The 23,757-nt window shown below is 36.4% G+C and overlaps 1 protein-coding gene across 1 annotated transcript in view; it reads left to right on the forward strand.

Moving 5' to 3' along the window:
- The window catches only part of LOC140166722 (E3 ubiquitin-protein ligase rnf213-alpha-like), a 136,651-nt gene that overhangs the window by 95,770 nt on the left and 17,124 nt on the right, over positions 1-23,757 (forward strand). The window contains exons 19-27 of the mRNA XM_072190220.1: positions 976-1,135; positions 2,881-3,098; positions 5,443-5,580; positions 9,606-9,803; positions 13,285-14,114; positions 15,636-15,763; positions 18,049-18,123; positions 18,379-18,482; positions 19,455-19,590. Coding sequence (XP_072046321.1) covers positions 976-1,135; positions 2,881-3,098; positions 5,443-5,580; positions 9,606-9,803; positions 13,285-14,114; positions 15,636-15,763; positions 18,049-18,123; positions 18,379-18,482; positions 19,455-19,590 — 1,987 coding nt within the window. The remainder of the gene's footprint in view (positions 1-975; positions 1,136-2,880; positions 3,099-5,442; positions 5,581-9,605; positions 9,804-13,284; positions 14,115-15,635; positions 15,764-18,048; positions 18,124-18,378; positions 18,483-19,454; positions 19,591-23,757) is intronic.

The raw sequence follows: 23,757 nt of genomic DNA on the forward strand, positions 1-23,757 counted from the left end.
CATGGTGATTTTCTATTGTAGAGGAAAAGAAAAAGGGTTTAAAATCATGCATACAATAAAGACAATGGTGTAACCTAGTGGCTCCCTGTGTGACATCTTTCACCCTCTTACCCCTCCGCATGGTATGGTAGCTTATGGTTGAAGTGATTTTTAGATTTGTAGGCATTTTTGTCCATTTTGGTCAAATCTTTCCCCTTCAGAAAGTTGCCTTTCTTCTGTTGCCCTCCCCCCTGGAAAACCATTGTTAATTCCACACCACATACGTAGCACGGTAGCACCACAGGTATATAATTGACATGGGGGGGGGGGTCCTCAGTAAAAAATGACCATACAGGAGTGTGCTGCAAAGATGGGTAGCATTTTCAGCCTTTTGGTATATCAATGACACCTTTTTTAGGCCAATTTTGGTATATGGATGAATCCTTTTTTTCGAAATTTTCTCAATTTTAGGAGGAAGTAGCCCAAGTTTGCCTAACTGTAGCCAAAATGTTTAATATTTCCCCCAAATTTGGTGTAAAAGTTGTAAAAATTAAGACAGTTTGTGTTAAATTTGGCAGAAAAATAGGTATATTGATGGGTCTACTTACAAATTCTCAGCGGCACACCCATACCCAAAACAAACTTGAGTACCCCCTCCCCCTGATTGACATAGGGTTAATCAACCTATTTTTGACTTACTTTTGAAAAATGTACATTAGAGCAATTATTTATAAAAGTACATAATGTTCACTTATCATCTGTTCCCTTCACTATTATTTCCACTATCCAAGATGGTGAGAGAATGTATAGATCATGGTAAACAGTATATTAGGTTGCTCACCTCCACCCACTGATGGAAAGCACACAGCCTTCAGGGTTTTGTAGTATTGAGTGTGGTTATAGTTATAGTAATAAATCTAGCTCCTTCTTGATCATTCTAGCAAACTTACAATATTGTAAGTCAGAATGTAATGATGCATATATTTAAATTCACAGACTTCTGAGTCAGTCAAGAAGCAACCCCTACAAGCTATCAACCAAGATGTTGATCATGCAGCAAGGGAAATGCAAGGAGTGAACAAGGATCAGATACAGTGCCTCAAACAGTTAGCCAAGTGTCGGGAGCTGATTAATTGGATTAGGAGAGAAATCAAAGGTAAAACTATGTTTAGTTGCACAATAAGACAGTACTGTTGAAACAAAAGTACTCCAAGAACGGATTACTTGCTTCCAATTTAATTTGGTTGGTGTCACTGCTATTTTTGTCTTTCAGGAGAGTTATTGATGATGCCATCACAAGTTTAACATTTTAACTTTTTGACAATAGATCACAGAGTCAAGAAGTCAGCAGATAAATGTTCATTTGCTCTCTGTGAATTATCTTATAGTAGGTAGATGTATGTCCCAATGCCGCTTGGCCTACCATGTTGGGTATGTAAGTTGCTGGCGTGCTGGAACTTAGCCCATTCATATAAAAATTTATTATGAATAGGCTACATATAATGGGAAATTAATTTCCCAAGATTTTTCTTGACCCTGGAGGTATCTGAAATTAATTTAGATTATTCAACACCTTTTTCAGCATGTTTTTTCATTAATGTAAAATATTATAATATCTCAATTCTGTTCAATGCTCCAAAGTCTCTCACAGTGTCTAGCTAGAACATAATGTTTTGCCTGCCATAAAATAACTGGTCTGAAAAATATTTTTAGGGACTTGATAATTTCCTGTATATAAAAATAATCCTATGTGTTGTTTCTTGTCCTAAACATTGACTTATATGGAATAGTAGGCTAAAATATATGAAGAGCTTAGTTGCAAAAGTCCTTACATCCACCTCTGGGTAAAATTGAGTTATTGGCATGACATATAGTATGGGTAACAATACACATTTTGTTGGTTGTTTGACCTTCATACCACCTTCCCTTCTGGAGATAACATATATTTCCCGGAAATCTGAACTTAAAATGAATATAAAATACTTTTGTTTTAATTTTTTGATGTATAATAGTAGCCTTGAATGTCCTTTACCTATTAAAACCAAAACAAACTGTTTTTGGGTTACTATGTTTGTAAAAATCATTTTAATTAGTCAAGTTACACAAAGTAGTGCAAAAATGGGGTCAAATTTGATTGCAAAGGTGGTTTCTTGAAAAGTTGTAAATTTATTTAGTTGCAAAAGCCCTTACATCCATAAAAGGCGCGATATAAAAATATAATAAAATAAATTGGAAGGCTTGAAAATTGTACCAAACCTATTTCTATTCATCAACACTTTATACAAAACAAAGAAAGCTGTTTTTCTCAAAAAGTCAAAAAGTGGATGTAAGGGCTTTTGCAACTAAACTTTCTATATGTTGCTATTGCCATCTTGTGAATTTGATTCTGTTAAATGCATTATTGTTCTCATCCCATGAGCAAACTTATGGTCCAAAAGTAGCTAGCTATTATGATAACTGTGTGTCATCACTCATCTATTAGAATGGGAGACATTATATTACTCAATTGAACATTTAATTATATGGTTACTCAGGCCTACATATTGTTATTTTGGTGTAATGGTGTAACACAGGGTGTGTTTTTACACATTTTCTTAAAAAAACACCCAACTTGTGTAATTTTGGGTGCATTTGTTAATCATTATATCAAAATGCACCCAAAATGACAAAACAGGTGCTTTACCTAACCCCACACAGGTGGTTTGGGTGCGGGTAACATCCCTGCCCCAGTCCCTGCCCCAGTCCCTGCCCCATCCCAGTGGAAGCACCCAGGCTGTGAGATTGGGTGGGGAAAGGGTTACCCGACCCTAACCATTTTTGTTCCTACCAAAAATTAGGGTAGGTTATGTTACACCAATAAAACAAACAAAATTCCTTAACCTAAAGATAATTTAATTTCAGATGAGAGGCAACTGAGAGTGTTTGTGGAGCTTGCAATGAACAGTGCTGGCGAGACAGCCATGGATATTGACAAAGTGACCTGTTTCCATAGAGCAGTCACTGGGTATGCATCATTCATCTTTGATCTTAAAAGTGATGCTGGCTACAAAGAGCTCTTGGCCATATCTAAAAAAGTCTGGATAGCTTTGGAGAAAGATGAGAATTTATCAGATGAACTGGTAAGATGCACATTCTGTATTTTAAACAGAAATGAACTTCTAGTTTTGGCCTGGGGGTTTGGCAAGTTTCTATTCCTGGTTTCAATGGCTAGAAAAATCTGGAAAAATACAATACAAATATCATGAAATATATATCATTTGTTTTGTCAATTTCAGCAGCATTATCTGTCTTTATATATATATATATACTAGGCGGTTACCCATATTTGGCGGTTCTCGGCTGGGCGCGATTACTTGGCTGATGGTGACTGTACCCACAAAAGTTTCATGCCCATATGGCAGTTTTTACTAATTTGACCTCAGATGACCCGTGGGTGACCTCAGATGACCCCAAAATGACCTTCCACAATTTTGGCTCTAAATGTTGTCTGTATCCACCAAGTTTCATGCCCAATGACAGTTTTTACTAATTTGACCTCAGATGACCCGTGGGTGCCCAGATGACCCCAAAATGACCTCCCACAATTTTGGCTCTAAGTGTTGTCTGTATCCACCAAGTTTCATGCCCATACGACAGTTTTACTAATTTGACCTCAGATGACCTGTGGGTGACCTCAGATGACCCCAAAATGACCTTCCAAAATTTTGGCTCTAAATGTTGTCTGTACCCACCAAGTTTCATGCCCATACAACAGTTTTTAGTAATTTGACCTCAGATGAATCTTGATGACCTTGGATGACCCCAAAATGACCTTCAAAAATTTTGGCTCTAAATGTTGACTGTACCTACCATGTTTAATGCCCATACGACAGTTTTTAGTAATTTGACCTCAGATGACCCCTGGGAGGGGGGCCGGGGTCAGATGACTTAACAAACATAAACTTCTTCTTGCCAGGACAGAACTACATCCACCCATCGAGTTTGGGCCCCGTACGACCTACGGCGGCCTCACACAACAGTTTTTAGTAATTTGACCTAAGATGACCCCTGGGAGAGGGCCCCGGGGTCAGATGACTTAACGAACATAAACTTCTTCTTGCCAGGAAAGAACTACACCCACCCACCGAGTTTGAGCCCCGTACGACCCACGACGGCCTCACATTAGCAGTCACAGACAAACAGACAAACAGAGAATAGCGTATTATAATATAGATATATATATTTCATTCAATTCTTGTTAAAGTAAGTATATTTCCCATTAAAGTAAGTAACCCTATTGGTTTAGGATATGGACTTTATTCAAACTTACATACATAAACTTTAATACTTACATGTCAATATACATTAGGCCCAAAAAAACAACAACCAAGTTTGTTTCCTGTAGCGTGGCGTGTGCATTACGTTTTTGACGGCTTATTTTGTGCTTTCGAATTTTTTTTCACTTGCAAAGAAAAAAAACCCAAAACCAGAAAAAAATCGCAAAAAATAATATAAAGCACTACTGGAGTAAACATTTACACATCACACAACAAACGAGCATAATGAAGAACTACTGGAGAAAACATCACACATTTTTAATCACCTTTTTTAATCTGCAGGTTGAAAGGGGATCATAAATATTCTTGAATATGAAGAAATATGATTTTTTTGTATGTCGGAGAGACCCACTGTAAATTCCCATTCCAATTTGCAGCAAAAGGGTTTTTTTTCATTTGAAGACATGGATTATAAAAAAAATAAAAAATAAAAAACCGCATTTCGCATTTGACTTTTTTTTTTGACCTGCTACAGGAAACAAACATGTTTTTTTTTTGCCTTATACATCTACTCATGTGAGAAAATGAGAACATTCCAACATAAATGTGAATAATTAGCACAATTAGCAAGCCAATATGTTGATATGCACGAATGTGCTGTATTCCTGTTTGAGTGCATGTAGTATAACACTGCCCACAGTACATTGAACGCAAAATTTATTTTTTCAGAAAAAGAGGACACAAAATATATTTCCCAGTGCAATATGTAAATTTTCACATGAAAGTAAACAATTTTGGGTTAAAAATGGAAAGAAAGAAAAAACAATAGACCTGTCACACCAAGGGTTCTTGTGGGATAATCTAACGGTGATACAACTGTGCTATCAACTCCACAGTATTCAATAAGGAAATTGAAAGTATATATCATTACATATCGGAGCCGAACTTCCGTTTCTTGACTACCCACAATTCCAATTTTGGTAACCACAAATCCATTGTTTTTTCACGATTTCATCAAAAATACAAATGTCAAATTTCAAGATGGTAATGACAAAAATATGATCTATTATATGATGCCTAAAACTCAACATTAAGCAACAAGGAGAAAAGTCAGGAGGGGGGATGAGGCTGTCGCTCGGGTTACATTCATGGCAAGTATGAAACTAATTTTCTGGTTATTTCTTTTATCTTTATATTTTTAATACAGATTGATACTCAGAAAGAACTCTACTGGTTTCGTAATGTGAGGAATTCTCAGGGTGATGTGGAGACATCTTCCCTAATGCTAGCAGCAACTATTAACAGGAGGGGAATTTACACTATTGGGAAGTTAGAGCCAGAAAAGGTATTGAGATATAAAACCTTATTCCCCACAAAATGCTTTTGTCCCGCCAGGTACATGATGCAATTTCCAAATACCAAATATTTGACCATGTCATACATTTATAAGAGGCAATGTTATCTATTAAAAATTGATATGTATATTGTTATGAGGCGTAATGACTCAAAGCCAGAGTCACCTTTTACCCAAAGTCACACGAATGTACAACAATAATACACTGGTTAACAAAGTTAACAAAATCTAAGTCTTTAATTAAAAGTAAAATATGATACATGAACAATAAATGCACATCACAATTTTAACTAATCAGTACTTAACCAGCAGGGTTTTTTTTGTTGATTATAATGTTCTGTTACAATGTTCTGGCTGGCTGATGTTCGCTTATACTGAGAAAATCACTGTTCAGCGAAGTCCATTGTACACTTGCATTTATATATCCTTTGCGTATAAAATCCTTGCACAGAAATGGTGCTGCTTTCTCCAAACACTCAAATCCTTGCACAGATCACACTTTCTCCAGCAAGATGCTTATTTCACAAATCAATCTCTTTCTCCAGGAAACGAGCTTCTTTCTGCACTAATCCACTGTAATGACAGATGTGCAAGTCAACAGAAGAATTTTAATCCTTTAGGGAGGAGAAGCCCCTTCATATACTCAAAATCTCCTTTGTGGCTATATTAAAATAGCACATTATTGGCTATACAAACTGGTTCAAATGAACCTCTTTTGAAGCACGATGACCAACACATAGAGAGCCTACATACTCTCTTCATATTCTGCAAAGAGCAAACTCACACCCTAATATCATCTCAAATGGTAATTTCAGAATGGAATCTAATGTTTCACAGTTTTTTTGGTGTTGTGAAACAAATGAAAATGTTTTACTTTTCATTTGCTGTTGTTATTGTTGTCTCACCTGAACTATGTTCAGGATGGGACTTAGTAATCACTGTTTCTGTCTGTCGGGGTATGTGTGTGTGTGAAGGGGGAGGTGAGTCTGGAGCTGTATCTGGGGATCCGTAAGACCTACGGGGCACTACTTGGTGGGAGGAAGGATATCCAAGTTTGCCCCTTAACTGTATATTTTTGGTGCAAAATATGCAAATTAACATAGCTAATTTGCATAATTTATGAGAAAATCAGCGTAAATTGAGAGCAGAGTTTGTGGACAGACTATCTCAAGATCCGTTGGGTGTATGGTAAGGAAACCTGGTTGCATGAACGATATACACCTGCTGATCACCTGAATTGTGTTTCGGTGAAAAGTATGTGCATTTAGTTGTTAATTTGCATAATTGATGTGGAACGCTTCTACAAATATGGTTGGAAATCCATGTGAAATCCACCTTGTGGAGCTGTATTTGGGGATCCATAAGAACCGTAAGCGCTATTATGATAAAACTTGGTAGGGCGTAGCATGACTAGATCATTTTGGGGTCATCTGGGGTCACCTAGGGGTCATCTGAGGTCAAATTATTAAAAACTGCCATATGAGCAAGAAATTTTGTGGGTACAGTCAACATTTAGAATCAAATTTTGGAAGGTCATTTCAGGGTTATCCGCGGTCACCCAGGGGTCATCTGAGGTCAAATTACTAAAAACTGTCCTATGGGCATGAAACTTGGTGGGTATATTCAACATTTAAGAGTCAAATTTTTGGAAGGTCATTCCGGGGTCATCCAGGGGTCATCTGAGGTCAAATTACCAAAAATTGTCATATGGCATGAAACTTGATGGGTACAGTCAACATTAAGAGTCAAATTTTTGGAAGGTCATTTTGGAGTCATCCAGGGTCACTCAGGGGTCATCTGAGGTCAAATTACTAAAACTTGTATGAGCACGAAACTGGGTACAGTCAACATTTAAGGGGGCGCAACACTAAATCACTACGCATTTTATGTAAGAACGAAATTCGGCTAATATAGTCCATAGTGAGTATGAGATTGTAGCGACCATATCTACCGATATGTTCACTTTAAATCATTCAATATCAGCTCATATGAATTCGACAAGTGTCTTCAATGATAACATGCAGAAAAAACCGGACATTTTATCTCAAAAGCAATTCTCGGTGGCGGATGAAGACAACTTCCGATTTTGAAATGTGAGTGGTGAATTTAGTATATTTTTAGGCCATATTTTTTGCACCGCTAAATAGCGAAAAAAGTCAACGGTCATCGATATATGCCGACAAAAGTTTTGGAATCTACAGAAACAGAGCTTTAATTTGATACCAAATTTATTTTGTCAAGTATTGCAGGGACGCCAGGAATGGCGCTTCAAGTAGGCCAAAATCACACGTTATCCTATGGGACGCTTATTTAGTGTTGCGCCCCTTATAACGGACCGTCGCTATGAACGCGTTCTTTTACATTCTTCACGTAAAATAAGAAATGCGCGTCATGAAATGTGTTCTATTTCAATCATGATGATAAACAAGGATTACGAAAAGTCACCCTGATGAATTATTATTGGGAAAAATGCTTTATTGGCCGAGCAGGCGCCTGCAAAGTCTAGAAATTGTATCCAAAAATCTTCAAATGGGCGCAAAAACGTGTTTTAAAGTTAATAGGCATTGTTAATCTGCATGAAGCCGCTTTTGCTGCATATTCAGTAGGCCTATGCAAAAGACCATAATTGTTACTACTGAAACGGGGGGGGGGGGGGGTTTGTACTTCACCCTCATTAACAAGTGCTTTCCAAAACAAAAAGGCAAGACAGATAATCTAGAAAAGAAATTAAACTTGGTTCAAAGATGTGCTTAAATTGTTGTCTGTCACTAGTTTTGGTGAGTTTTGTGCAAACTCTAGATATATTGGAGGAAAATTCGAAATATGCGATTTTCCAAGCGTTCGCACTGATCTTTAAAACAACATTTCTCTTGAACGAAATGTCGCAGAGACATGAAATTTTCGGTGTTGAGCTACAAATTTTCTCTAATTTAATTAATAAGTGACAAATGTGGATTTTGAAAACTTTTAAATCCTTATAAGGGCGCAACACTAAATCACTCAGCATTTTATGTAACAAAGAAATTCGGCTAATATAGTCCATAGTGAATATGAGATTGTAGCGACCATATCTACCGATATGTTCACTTTAAATCATTCAATATCAGCTCATATGAATTCGACAAGTGTCTTCAATGATAACATGCAGAAAAACCGGACATTTTATCTCAAAAGCAATTCTCGGTGGCGGATGAAGACAACTTCCGATTTTGAAATGTGAGTGGTGAATTTAGTATATTTTTAGGCCATATTTTTTGCACCGCGAAATAGCAAAAAAAGTCAACGGTCCTCGATATACGCCGCCAAAAGTTTTGGAATCTACAGAAACAGAGCTTTAATTTGATACCAAATTTATTTTGTCAAGTATTGCAGGGACGCCAGGAATGGCGCTCGAAGTAGGCCAAAATCACACGTTATCCTATGGGACGCTTATTTAGTGTTGCGCCCCCTTAAAATCAAATTTTGGAAGGTCATTCCAGGGTCATCCAGGGGTCATCTGAGGTCAAATTACCAAAAATTGTCATATGACATGCTGCTTGGTGGGTACAGTCACCATTAAGAGTCATATTTTTTTAAGGTCATTTCGGGGTCATCCGTGGTCACCCAGGGGTCATCTAAGGTCAAATTACTAAAAACTGTGGCATGGGCATGAAACTTGGTGGGTACAGTCAACATTTAGAGCCAAAATTTTGAAAAGTCATTTCAGGGTCACCAGCTCATCTGAGGTCAAATTATTAAAAACTGTTGGATGGCATCAGCCAGGTAATCATGCCCAGCCGAGAACCGCCAAATTTATTTACTTCTACCAAAAGTAATCGTGAAAGCAGGCGGTCACGAAAGCAGACGAGACTCGTGGTTCAAGAACCACCTTGTTTTCAATCAATTTCTGAATCAATACATTAATTGATCTATAGCCTAGTCATGCACAAATTCAGTCACCATATAGCTGAGTACAACTGTGTGGGGTTTTTTTAACACTCTGAAATTTACATTTTGTTAATGTATTTTTGCTTCAGGGATGTACAGAAGCACCTGTCTTGTTGCTGAAAGTCACTGCACCAGATGACGATGAACCAAACAAAAATACTGATGAGAAGAAGAAACAAACATATACCATAGATGAATTGAAAGATCTTCAGAGTAAGCTTACTCTAGTAGCTAGCAAGAAAAGGCAAGAGAGAGAAGGGCAGAGTAAAGTGGACCACTTTGTGGAGGTACGTATAATGTACATTGGGTATATTATTCAGCAGTCAAGTTCTCCAGTGCATTAGTATACAAATTTTTACTGCTCATGAGGGATCTGGTGGAATATATTGGTCCCCGAGGTAAACTGGAGACAGTGAGCCTACTATTGTTTTGCTCAGTTACAACTGAGTGAATATTACATCCAGTTGCAACCTAGAAACCTTTGAACCTAAGTAGCTCCAAGTATGCTTCTTCTGCAAATGCTTTTGCTTTGTCCTCACTAAAAATATTTTGTAGGATAATGCATGGTATCTCAGTAAAGGAAACACAGACTAATACTAGCTACTGAAGTAACCTCACTCCCCATGACATAAATCTATATGCAGCAGTAAACTCATATGAGTGTGATCTGGAAGTTTAAAAGACCATAAATCAGTGGCCACTAATGAGTTTTCTAGCATTAACCAAAACAGGTCTAGTTTTTTGCCCTCTCTCAAGTTGAAGTCCAGTGCCATGGTCACTTATAATTTTTACAGCAGTCATTCATTAAAATTTTTAAACAATTACTTGCTTAAATTAACATGCTTAATATATAATACTGGACTGAAATACAAGTGCCTATATAATTATGATAATACATGATTGTGGTGACCTGTGCAAAACAACTTTATTTCTGCAATATCATGTTTTTGTAGAGTGAGTGTAACTTTGCACTATGATATGCATCATTTTACATAATGCGATTTCCTCTCAAATATAATAGAACATCATTTCATCTACACGAGTGAGTATCTGTTTGAACATCACATGTATGTCCCTATACATAATGACAATTAAATACCGTATTACAAGTGCTCTCACAGATATGGATAATATTAAGGTACTTAACTATAAACAAAATGATCAATTAACAAAATACATTATATTGAATTTTAAACAAAGGTTTACCAGAAACTATGAATAGATTTATGGTGTAGCGTCTGGAGAGTGGATGTGTTGATTTGAATATTACTATGTTAACTGGATTCGCATGTTTAGTTGTAGTCTAACTAATATCATATCAAACTGTTCTCACCATGTTTATTTTTCTATATAGAAGAATAATATCTTGAATGATAGAAAATCAAAAGATAATGTATTTGAAATTAGAAATCAATGTATTAGAAAACAATTAAAATAATATGTGTGAATATTATATTCACACATATCATTTTAATTGTTTTCTAATTCATTGTATTCACACGTATTATTTCAATTGTTTTCTAATTCATTGTTTTCTAACATTACCTTTTGATTTACTATCATTCAAGATTATGATAATGATTTGTTTGGTTTCCTACATACAATTATAAGATCATTTCTTCACAATGCTTGCACAATGTGTTGTAATTTCATTCTGGTATACCAGATTGAAATTCATATTTCATGATATCTTTGCTAAACGAATTAATCTACATGAAATTTTTTGTATATAAACATTATGTAGCCAGAGGTTTCTAGTATAAAGATCTCAACTTTTTTTGAGAAAAGTGGGGGGATGATGCTGTGGATCACGAAATGCCCTTTTAAAATAAGAAACAGAACCTTATTCACAACCACTGACTTACATTGGACAACCATGTGCTCCAATTATGCCTGAGCACTCCCTTTTTAAGGTTTTTTTCCTGAAACTGCCATAGCAGACTCACAGTCTCCAGTTCACCGAGGGGACCAATAGATTCCACCAGATCTTGTGAAATAAAGTGGAACTGCATTAGAAAAAGAAATCCTGCTTAGTGCATTATATTAAAACCCAAAACACAACAGGTTATTTTCATTTTCGTCTGATACAGACCTCTTTTAGCCTTATTTATGTTCACTGCAGCCCAAGAACTTGCAGCAACATGCAAGGAACTGACTCACAGTTGTTTGATGTGATCATTTATTAATGTTTCCAAGAAAACATTGCATAGTTTTCAACTCTAGACTTTTTCAATACCAACAGCTATCATACTAATATAATATGCACTTACATTTTTAGCTATTTCTAATGTAAATTTTCATTTCTTTGTGAAAGTTTTCATCTTTTTTCTGCCTTTTTTGGGTAATTTTTATTCTACAAACTATTTATGTGCCAATTAAGGGCACTATTTACATATATTTTAAATTTCAATTTAGCCCAATAATATGAGTTATTCCTTTCATTGCATGATAAAAAGTAGTTTGAAAATTTCCTTGCTATATGTTACTTATTTTTCTGATGTTTTAATGCCATCATTAGGCGAACATATCCTTAAAAAGTTTTGAAAGCAAATTTGGAAGCTGTCATCTAGAATTCCTACTGGGGTGTTAATACCAAAATGTCATAATTGACTAGTTAACAACAGGTGGAACATACAATATGCCCTATAGGCACTATGCCTGGTCTGGACATGAAGGTCTCAGTATATATAAATTTTGCACCAAGCTATGTTCACTACAAGTTTTACTTTGTTCTAGACTCTGGTTATCAGTTATATGTTTCTGTTGGTATTTCAAATTGCTTCTTTGGACTAAAAACAACAGCTTAAATTATTTTCATATAATCACACGAGGAAAATTTATGAAGTGAAAATAAGTAAAAATAAAATAAGATAAAATATCAGTGTCTGTATTTAGGCAGACAAAAAATGCCCTTGGCAGTCTATTAACTCCTTGCATGCTCAAGAATTCATCAAGATTCAATATTAACCAAGGTAAAATTGTTACTACTGCATAAAGAATAAAGGTTAAGAAAATATTATTAAGAGAAATAACTATCTTAATAAGAAAATATTAAAAGAAAAAATAACAATCTAAATAAGAAATTGACCTCTGCATGTTGAATAACTATGTTGAATTTACCACATAGGCCTACTAAGTGTATACCACTGAGTTGCACAGAGGTCCAGGGAAGAAGGGAAAGGGTTATTTCCCATGGTTTGGTTGGAGCTGGGAGCCCTCCTGCCGACAGTGGTATGTGAAAATAAGACCAGGGAAAGAAGATTTATTGCCCTCGCTTTTCTCTAATCGAGGGTAATTTTCCTCAAGTTCTTTAAGGATCCGTCCAAGAGATGATTATACAAGTGTCTACCCCTTGTAAAGATGCAAACGAGATTAATAGCGTAATCAGTGTTCAACTTTGCTTCTTCTTCTTCCTGTACTGTGCAATATCTCAAAAGAGTATTGACGCACATTGGTTGATTTGCAAGCATACAAGCGCATAACATGCTCCACTTGAACAGCATATGTACAGGATAAAAAGTTTGATGTGGAAGAGAGTGGAGCTGGTAGGTGCAGTGACAATTATATACAGGATTAAAAACATTGTTGTATATGTGCTAGTAGACGTCTCCAGCTCTGGAATTGAAGGCGTCTGTGGATGGAGAGTCGACTACATGGTGAGGGAGCGAGTTCCATAGACGGATGGATAAAAATGAATACAGTTCTACATGCCATCAAACAACCGTGGACACAAACTGTAATATTTTTCAATACATCTTTCATTTACAGGTGTTCACCGCTGCTCAACAACTTGCAGCTATGTACAAGAAGCTGACTCAAGCTGGCAACATCTTATTCTCTGAATGGAAGGCATACCTCTACTGTCACGGTGAGGACCAGGATCAGCCGTCTGTACATATAGAATTTGGAGGAGGGAAGAAAAGTGTCCTTACAGGAACAAGAGCTCTACTTGTAGAGCTGAATTGTCTTCGTAGATTCATGAATGAGTGCCTTCAAGAGTGGTACCAATACGTCAGTGAAAGAAGATCTGATTGCTACCATCTAAACTACTTCACGACAGAGCAGTTGGTATTGCTGCGTCGCCATCTAGCCAGCTTTGCAATATCTGATGATGACGATGAATTACCGCCGGCACAGGTGTTTGTGCTGTTATCTGCAGTTACTGCACGGTATGATGCAGATGATGTCAGAAATGCACTGAAAAAAGCCAGCAAGGATATCGAGAAGTCTCTCTCAGGTGAAGAAGGTGTTGATGAACATCAAGAAGCCGAGCGGAAAGAGAAGGCTCTTAAGATTGTCCAAGAACTGAATGAAGAATATGGAATTGAGAAGAAAGTTGCCTGGGCTGTCATTCAAGATATAGGTCTGGATGAATCCATTGATAAGTACACGGACTGGTGTGTACATCATGGTGATGATAATGATAAAGTGAACAGGTTGTTTTCAGAGCTGAATCTTTCAGAACCATATTTACTTCAAGATGAGGACCTGATGGCAGCTGATGACGATGACACAGTGAATTTCAAGAGAATTCCAAGTATGACTCGGAAGCACGATGAAGTTACTCACAGCTTATTAGCAAGTGTTACCAGCCAAAGGTAAGATGTTAAATCATCATTTCAATATGAATATGCAGTGCAGTTTCAACATGTGACTTTGAAAAAATTGCAATTTGATTTTGACTTCTCCTCTATTTATTCAGTTGAATGCATGCAGTGCCAAATATAGGCCCCCCCCCCCGATTTTGGCGGCTGATTAGTTCCCAAGACCCCAACCAATCAGTTCTCTAGACCTCAAGCTTGAAATTGGCAGTGGAACACCCCTACCAAAAGAAAAAAAAAAATTGAGTGCCCATGGGATCACTGACAGTTTAAACATACTGAACTGTTTCTCAGTCCAAGCAGCGTCATATACAGTGGCGGATCTAGACCAGTCAGAGGGGGGCCAATTTTAGAAGAAATAAAATCAAACGTAAGAAACGGCCACGAAGCGACCATCCCGTCGCGCTTGCATGACGCAGTTGAAGCAATTTGGTGGACCATTTTGGCACTATTAATGTGTAAAATTTTAAGTTTGAAAAAGCTGAAAATTTGTGAAATGAGCGGTCGATTGGAAGTTGAAATATTTTGCAAAATGAAGGTCCAATTGAAGCCATTTGATGCACAATTTTTAAATCAAAACACTTTAAATCAAATTAAATCAATTTCTTTAAACAATGATGATGACGTCAGTATGGAGTCCGTCATAGGCTACTAACTTTGTGGCAAAATGTGACAGGCCCTGCATTTCGGCGGGCCCACAGTAATTTTCACATGCTTTTAGGACAAGGACCCGCCTTCAAACAATGCTTAAAAAAGCCCTATTGGGACCTACTTCCGATCGACCCGACTGTGCAGTTTTTAGGCATGGGCCTACTCATCAATTATGTGCAATTTAACCTTTTCTCTCCTCCTTTCCTCCTTTTTCTCTTCTCATTTTCTCCTTTCCTCCTTTTTCTTCTCTTCTCTCCTTTCCTCTTTTTTTATGGTAGGAGGGGGCCCCCGCCGGCCCCCTGAATCCATGCCTGGTCATACATGCACGCAATGTTCAATGAAGGCAGAGTAGATAGTTCAAGTCTGCTATGTTCAAACCAGTTTTAACCAATCCAAGTGTCATAGGCGAGATCCCGGGGATAGGGGATTTATCGCCCCAATATTTTTGTCAGGGGGATGGTCCATACAATCATCCCCCAATGTTGACGCCTGATAATGGGTTTCTGACCAAATTAACCTCATATTTGCCCATTTTAGCCCCAAAATAGCAAATTTTTGCGTGCTTTGCGCGCATTTATTCCACTTTTACACCATATTAGCTTCAAAATAGCAAAAAATTTCGCGCGACGCGCATTTGTACAATAAGCTTGTTCTTTAAGAATTTTTTACAACTCCATCCCCCCAATGTCAAAAAGAAATCTACGCCACTGCCAAGTGTTGTATTATGAAGTGAAATACAAATAGGAAAAGGGTTTTTGGCATTTGGGAAAGTAAATTCTTCATTGTTCCAAGTATCTTATAAATTGTAGTCTTAAGTGTTCTATCCATACGGTACAAATTGTGTCCACATTGGCTTATCTTAACTAGGAAAACTTTGCGAGAACAACTGACTGACCTGTGGAAGAAATATTTAGACTCAATGAAAGGTTTTGATGTAGAAGACTGCTTGAGTTTGGAACATCTGGGCCTTGTACTCCGTCACCTTGCTGAAGGCAGTAAGTTATATACATGTATAGAGAGAGTCAAGTGCAGTCAGTGATGTCGGAGCAAATTTATTGTACCTTCAAACTGAGAGTCTTCATTGAAGTAATTTCGTACACATACATGCATTTTATTAGATGCCACATAAATGCATGCTTCAAATATTTGCCTTAATATATTGATATCTTGGCAGCACTTAATTAAAATATCTTTATTAAAGGCATGTGTTGCAATGTCTACCAGAGAAGTTTGGCACTTGCCCCTTTGTCATATGTGACAAGATGTGGTCCATGGGGGCCAAAGGCGGCAAATTTGAAGTTAAAAAAAATGGAGTAAAAGACAATAAAATACATAAGAAAATAGACATGAAAAACATTAGACTTATAACTTTAGAACCAAGTATGCTAGACCTTTGGTGTTTTCAGTAAATGATAGACTATTGTATGTATAATGTAATAATTGCAGTAACTCAATTTTCAAAAATGCCTCCTTTGGCCCCACGGACCAGATTGTGTCACATATAGAGGTTTTACTTGCTGTATTTTGTTTAAATATTTTTTCAATGTTTTCATTTATGTCCACACCACATTTTACAGCAAAGTTTCTTATTAACCAGTTTCTCATTAATTTCAATGCATTCCCTTGGTTATGGTCCACCTTACTAAATGATGTCTCCAGTGAAATTGTCTTTATTTTGTATGTACCTTTATCAGTTATATGCTATGAGTCCAATAAACGTGGTGCCAGCTTGCTAGAGGAACAATAAGACTGGCAGCCATCTTGATTTTCAAAATGGCTGCCATTTTAACATTTTTTACTATAACTTGAGTTGTGAATATCCTATGAGTCTCATTTTAGCGGTAATACCCACATTGTCAATACTAACAGGTTTTGGAAATGTGTGGGTATTGCCACCAAAATTAGCCTCATAGGATATTCGCAACTCGGGTTATAGTAAATATAAATATCAAAATGGCGGCCATTTTGAAAATCAAGATGGCTGCCCTCTGCCACACCTCAGATTTTTCCATCAAGACTTTTCTTGCTCTTTGGGATCTATGTAAGGTATCTAGATAGGTGGGATGTTTAAATCATTCAAATCCCACGGCTGACCACAGTCTCCCAGACTATTACCTCAAGATACTATTTTTTTAATTTTTAGCATCCTGACAATTTTGCTTTGTCAAATAAAAATTCTTTACATTTTGGACCAAAAAACCTCATAAATCAATTACCACATTCATAGTGAATGGGAAATTGTACGCCAACATTATCCCAATGAAAGTACAACAGATTTTGAAACCTTCAGTTGGTCTTATAACAAAATCAGAAAAAATTGGGATCTTGATGGCGCATCACATTATTGTAGCTTATTGTGGCTTAGATCTTTGATGAAAGGCGCCCTTTTCCCATTTTTATGGTCTTATATCTCAATGATAATACAGGTCAAAGGTCAAATTTACCATACCATTTTGTTGCATTTTTGGACTGTCGTTTTGTCGCACACCATTATAGCTCATTATCATGCAACTGGGAAAATGATACCAGATGATAGAGAGAGAGAGAAAGAGCTACTCTCTGATAAGAAATTAAAATGAAACTTGGGATCTCTGTGATTAGTATTTTTGCTGAACCATGAAATAATATCAGTCTACATTAGTTTATCTTAATTACTTACTGACTGACTGACTAACCATTTTGGTCTGAAATGGACATATCTTGAAATGCCACAAAGGTATGAATCAAAGTAAAGAGAAAAAAGTAAAGAATATAATAAAAAATATTTCCCCACCCAGGGGTGGCACTCCTCATAAGACACAGGTCAATATTCATATGGATGCTTTTCATAGCTCAAAATGCCAAGATGAACCCTCGAGTGGTGTCAAATGAAAGTTAATAATATAATAAAAATAATTTGGGGTAACACTCCTCATGAACCTGGGTCAATATTCATATTTTGGGTCCTTTTCATATCTCGAAATGCCAGAAGGTATGAGCCCCGAGTGATGTCAAATGAAAGAGAAAGAAGTAAAGAATTGATGTATTAAAATTATTTTCCCCACCGGGGGTGAGACTCCTCATAAAACCTGGTTCAATATTCCTATTTTGTGTCCTTTTCATATCTCGAAATACCACAAAGGTATGAACCCCCAAGTGGTGTCTAATTAAAGAGAAAAAAGTAAAGAAGATAATAAAAATATTTTCCCACCCGAGGGTGGCACTCCTCATAAGACCCGGGTCAATATTCATATGGGTGCTTTTCATATCTCAAAATTACTTTGTAATTGTATTTTAATAGATGCAGATCATACAGAAAGGTCCTTTCCAAGTCCACTAGAGGAGGGTGTTCCCAACCTTGTTGTGCGGTCTTCAGGTAGGTGCAAGTTTGCAAAAACAAAAACAAAAAAACACACCAAAAAACTAATGTTCAACATTTTCAAATGTCGTCAGTGGCAGTGCATTATGGGATGTAGAAATGTGCTGCAAGAGAGGGTCTTGATCATGGAGTTGGGAAGTTATCAAATTTTTAGCTGCAATGCAAGCACTTGCAAAGCAGAATTGCTATTTATTGCTGCAAGATCACACAGAGTATTTGAATTAGCATTTTGTGATATGATTTTATTCTTAGGTGATGTATTGATGAATGTCATATCACTATACATGCAAGATGGTGGCAAATTGCCATCATTTGAAGAAGTCTTAGTCTGTTCACCTGATACAAGCCTGGAAGAGGTAAGAACACGTATATTTAAAAAAATCTTGTGTTGTGATTATTGATCATAATTATAAGCTAATAACTGCGCATCAGTTATTTGGAGGGCATTTGTGAAAAATCTAAACATTTTGCCTTTGGAACCGAGGAATATCTCGAGATATTCCGAGGTCCAAAGCAAAATGTTAAAATTTTTCACAATGCCGGACATATAACTGATGCAAAGTTATTAACCAAATTCATATCTGTCATTTTTAACTCTTCATTCAACTAAATGCCGGGACTAAATCTCAAGATTTTATTATCTGAAATTTGTTGAAATAACAATTTTTATCACAACTTATATTTTTGCCCTTCAAAAAATCAAACAGGCTAAAACGGACTTACCAATTACAGCAGTGCGCAATCACGCCATGTACAAATATGGTAGTTGAATGCGCGTGAAGTGTTCTGGCGCAACAGATGCGCACACGAGGAAGTCATTGTACTGCGTAATCACACATGGAGATCATTGATGGATATCAATAACCTCTGCGCCAGTGCGCATGTTATGAATTTATTATTATATCTTGAGTACAGAATGGTAGTGACATTGTCAGCACATTTTTTTCGTGTTGACATTTATTATGACACTGTACCTATTCCTAATGAAGTATACTTACCCCTACTTACATCCATACGTGATAACCATCTATTATTAGTTCATCCCTCAGTTCTTTCATTCATTGCTGACATGGAAAGCCTTTGTCCTTGGAACCCCAGTGGTACGATATCATCATATGATTTAGGACAATTGCTCAATTTTATTCTCTTTTGTTTGTGGGTTTTTGTTTGTTTGTTATGTTGATAATAGGGGAAATGATGACAACATATCGAGAGAGATATCAAAAAATGTTTTTGAGATTTCATACTTTTCCTTGAGGTGTCCATAGATTATAAATAAGCTTTATTTGGGTGTCCATAGATAATAAGCTTTATTCATAATTTTTCAGATTGTGCTGCTATGGCGTCGTGCTATTGGTGATCAACTAGGTAGAGTATTCTGCTTGGTTAGGGCAGATCTATTGAACTATGATATCAGTGTCAATGCTGAAAAAGAGTTGGGAAAGCTCATGAAAGGACAAACAGGTAGGTCTATTAGTAAGCCAATGGTATGTATCTCTGAATGTGTTATTTCAAGGTGTAAAATCCTAGACTTAAATTCAGCAGATTAGAATGAATATTAGGCACAGTCAGTGGAATTTGAAATGGGATCTTCCAGTGGGTAGAAGAATAAAGTGAATTTTATGTTTATCAGGGACAGTCTGTGTAGCTCAGTGGTTAGAGCGCTCGCCCGACAAGCGAGAGGTCTGGGGTTCAAGTCCCCTTTGAGCAGGTATGTCCGGAGTTTTTTCTCTGGTATATCTGCCTATGCATGTTATGTTTCCATTTGTAAATTCATGTTTAAATGTGCTAGTGTGGGATGCGTAATTCTTCTTTCCCCTGTATATTGATATATTAAGAATAACGATTAAGCATCATTAATTTGATCTCGTGCGCTAGTTGTAATGTTTGAATGTTTCCATGTTCCAGTGTATGATGCGTAAGCCTCTTCCTCTGTTTGAATTTTAAAAACAAAACCTTTTTGATTTATAGTAAGCTATGCCAAACATACAATGCACACTTAATCTTTTGTTTCTTTCCTTTACATATGCTTGACCTGTTCCATCCCATCAGGGCCCATTACATATTTTGTTATGGAATAACTGGTTAAACAAGCAATACTTTACTTTTAATCATGCCAAAGTCTAAGGAAAGTGTCACAATAAATAGACCAAAATGACGTTAAAGTATGTTTGTAGATATGGCAAAAAAAAAGTGGTATTGGCATAATCCTACCAACCCTAAAAATAGGCCCAACCCTAGACTTTTTGTGTGAGCAGGAATGGCTTTTTAAATCGTGCTACACAGAAGTTAGTACCATGTTAAAATTATTTTAAGAATTATTTCAGTACCAAAATAAGCACAGAAAGCATACAATGTACACATTCCAGTAAATTTTTTTGTCCCAGCATTCTATATTAAATCCACAAAATTATCACATTTTGTCTCCAAAATCCTATGTAAATGGTTCTCAACACTACAAAGAAATAAATGTTCAAAAAATGATTATATGCTGGCAATGCACCAGCCTGTATTTTTTTTCTCACTGGTGACATCGTGATAAGTTGCACACGTTGGCAAGAAACCGTGGTGATTTGCCGCCATGAGAAAAACGCTGTGACTATCCACCTTGCTTTATTAAAGTAGACAGCGACAGACCAACTCATGATTAACTTCTTTACTCCTGTTCATTAATGCCTATTTATAAACCAACAAGAATCACAGAATCAACTGCTACAGTTATTGATAATATCCTTACGAATAATAATGACAATATTATTAAATCAGCAATTATGATTACTGACATAAGTGACCACTTTCCAACTACATTATCGACCAACCTCGAAGTAGAAATTGAATGTGTAAAGTAAAAGACGCAATATATAAAAGAACTCACAATAGTAAGAATATTGCTGAATTTAAAACAAGACTATCTGACGTTAAATGTGGTGACATTCTTGATAATATTGATGCAAATGATGACTATAATAAATTCATTAACACATTTAATACACTGATGTATATTCTTACATAGCGGTAAACCTAAATGGAAAGCATAATTATACTTCTACCATACTCATTTGGTACACTCACCGATGCGCTTTCACCACTGTTCACCGGGTCAACCGGCATCTTCAGCGGATGTTATTGCTCTGAAGATTTGTAGTTGCTAGTGATGTTGTTGAGGCATGCTAGTGATGTTGTTATGTACAGCATCCCTTGCAAAGACTCCCTTACATTGGTGAATCTGAACGCAAGCTCGAAAAGAGGCTAACAGAACATAAATCCTAAGTGGCCAGATCCAAGTCAGCAATCAAGGAACATATTGACAGGAGAAAAGGGCACCAGATTGACTGGGAGAATGTAAACGTGTCACAAGAGGGAGTCTAAGGACTTCCCTTGTAGGGTCTTGGAAGCTATCCATATCAGAACTAAAAGGCCCAGACTGAACCATGACAAAGGGTTAGACATCGTCCCCGATCGGGACACCCTCCTGACCCTGGAACCAAGGGGCGCCACAACATCTTCCTGTTTGACATCTATATCTGTGATGTCATCGGAGGTGTGTCAACAACATCACTAGCAACAACAAATCTTCAGAGTAATAACATCCGTTGAAGACACCGGTTGACCTGGTGAAAGTGCTCCGGCGAGTGTACCAAATTTGAATAGCGTAGAAGTATAATTTTGCTTTCTAGTTACATTTAAAATTTACGATGAATGTATTCTGTTAAAGAAATGCACTGGTAATAGAGAAAAAGAACTAATAGCGCTGTGATTAAGAAGGGATTGTTAAAAATATTAATAAAAAGAATATGTAAACAATACATTCAATCTCCAAATGAAAGAAAATGTCAAATATTCAAAACATACTAATAAGTAGCAAATGCTTATTTGAAAATCAATAGCCAAGTTAGAGCATACTAAATATATTATGAAATAAACATGGAAAGTAATTAATAATATTATTGGTCAAGAAAAGAAACAATATGTACAGAACAAATTTTAAGATGGAAGGTGGCAGTTTTATTACCAATTCTAAAAAAAAATCAAATCAGTTCAATAACTTTTTCGTAAACATAGGCCCTAAGCTTGCTTCAAGTATCGAGGACAAGATGGTATCTAGAATGGTGTTTAATATCTAGACACTGTTTTTACAGTGCATGTTTTAAATTTTACTACCAATTTTATAACACTAGAGTCAGCAGCACAAAGTCAAAATTAAGTAAACTAGTAGTACTACTTGTCACAAAAGCATTTCAACAGAAGATACTAGTACTTTAGTGTTATGTTAACTCACTTTTCACATTCAAACAATGCAAGTGATCCTTGACCTCTGGGTCCTATTTTATGAAACTTTGGAACTTCTTAGTTCTTAGGTAACTGACTTCCCTATATTTGTCTTAACTTCTTGTCCACCATGCACATTATTTTCTAAACTTAAGGTGTGTGGTACGATCGATCAGGGAAGTGCCACTAGGGACTTCCCTGGATCGATAATGGGACTCTGTCCCCACACTGATCTCAAAGATGTCAAAAATCAAGGTTTGATATAGCCACTACTTGTCTCCTGCTCCTCCTAAGATTTTACACCCAAAAATCCTTGTACTTTTGAAAAAGTGTGAAAAAAGCTGTCAAAGATATAAGCATTTTCTTTAATGGTTTTCTCACAATTTGTTCAAATGTACAATGACTTTTGAGCATAAAAATTAGGAGCTTGAGAAAAATAGGGGCTTTATGGTTATTGCCAAAAGTTTGAGATCTTTGGCAAGTTGGAGGGGGTCTCATACTCACATTATCGATCATATCAAGCAATTTAAAACATGGAAATGCTAAGAATCAATTTGCATCATATTAGAAGATATTAGTGTCTTTATGAACATAGAAGTGTAGAACCTATAATTTTTCCACATGACAAGAGAGACAGTAGATATTCTTCTAAAGAAAGATTAAGAAGAACTCCCCAAAAGTCTCAAAAAGTTTAACTATACCTGTGTATGAGAAATGATATCAATTTATCATGCTTTTAATTTTCTTCAATAGGCTATATGTGTATTTTATGCTATCATTTTGAAATGAAAGCTTTCCAGAATACTTTGTTGCAATAAGTTTTGTAACACTTTTGATGTCAATTTTTTAATGTGTGTCTCTTGTGTGAATAAACCTGGAAGTGTATCATAATTCAGAACGGGCAAGGACACTTTTTTTTCAGGTGGAATGATCTGGAATCACAGACATCTGCTTGTGAATTGAAATCAAAGCTGAATTTCATTTCAATTCCACTTCATTCTTCATCACTCAACATGATTTCAATTCCAATCCAATTCAATTCTTCATTGCTCACGATGATTTCAATTCCAATCCAATTCAATTCATGCCCAAGCCCAGTCATTTTGATTCCAATTCAATTCCAATGCATTGAAATGAAAATCGCCCAAAATTCATTTCAATTCAATTCGATTTCAATGCATTGAATTAACATTATTGTAGGGACTATAAACGAATTCTTAACACCAAATAATTTGGCTTTCGGTCAAAACATCGACCTGTATAACTTTTTCGTAAACATAGGCCCTAAGCTTGCTTCAAGTATCCAAAACACAGGAAAACAATATTTTGCTTATCCCAATGAAAACAAGACAAGTACACAAT

Source organism: Amphiura filiformis, chromosome 12 (genome assembly GCF_039555335.1).
Source record: "Amphiura filiformis chromosome 12, Afil_fr2py, whole genome shotgun sequence".
NCBI classification, from domain to species: Eukaryota; Metazoa; Echinodermata; class Ophiuroidea; order Amphilepidida; family Amphiuridae; genus Amphiura; species Amphiura filiformis.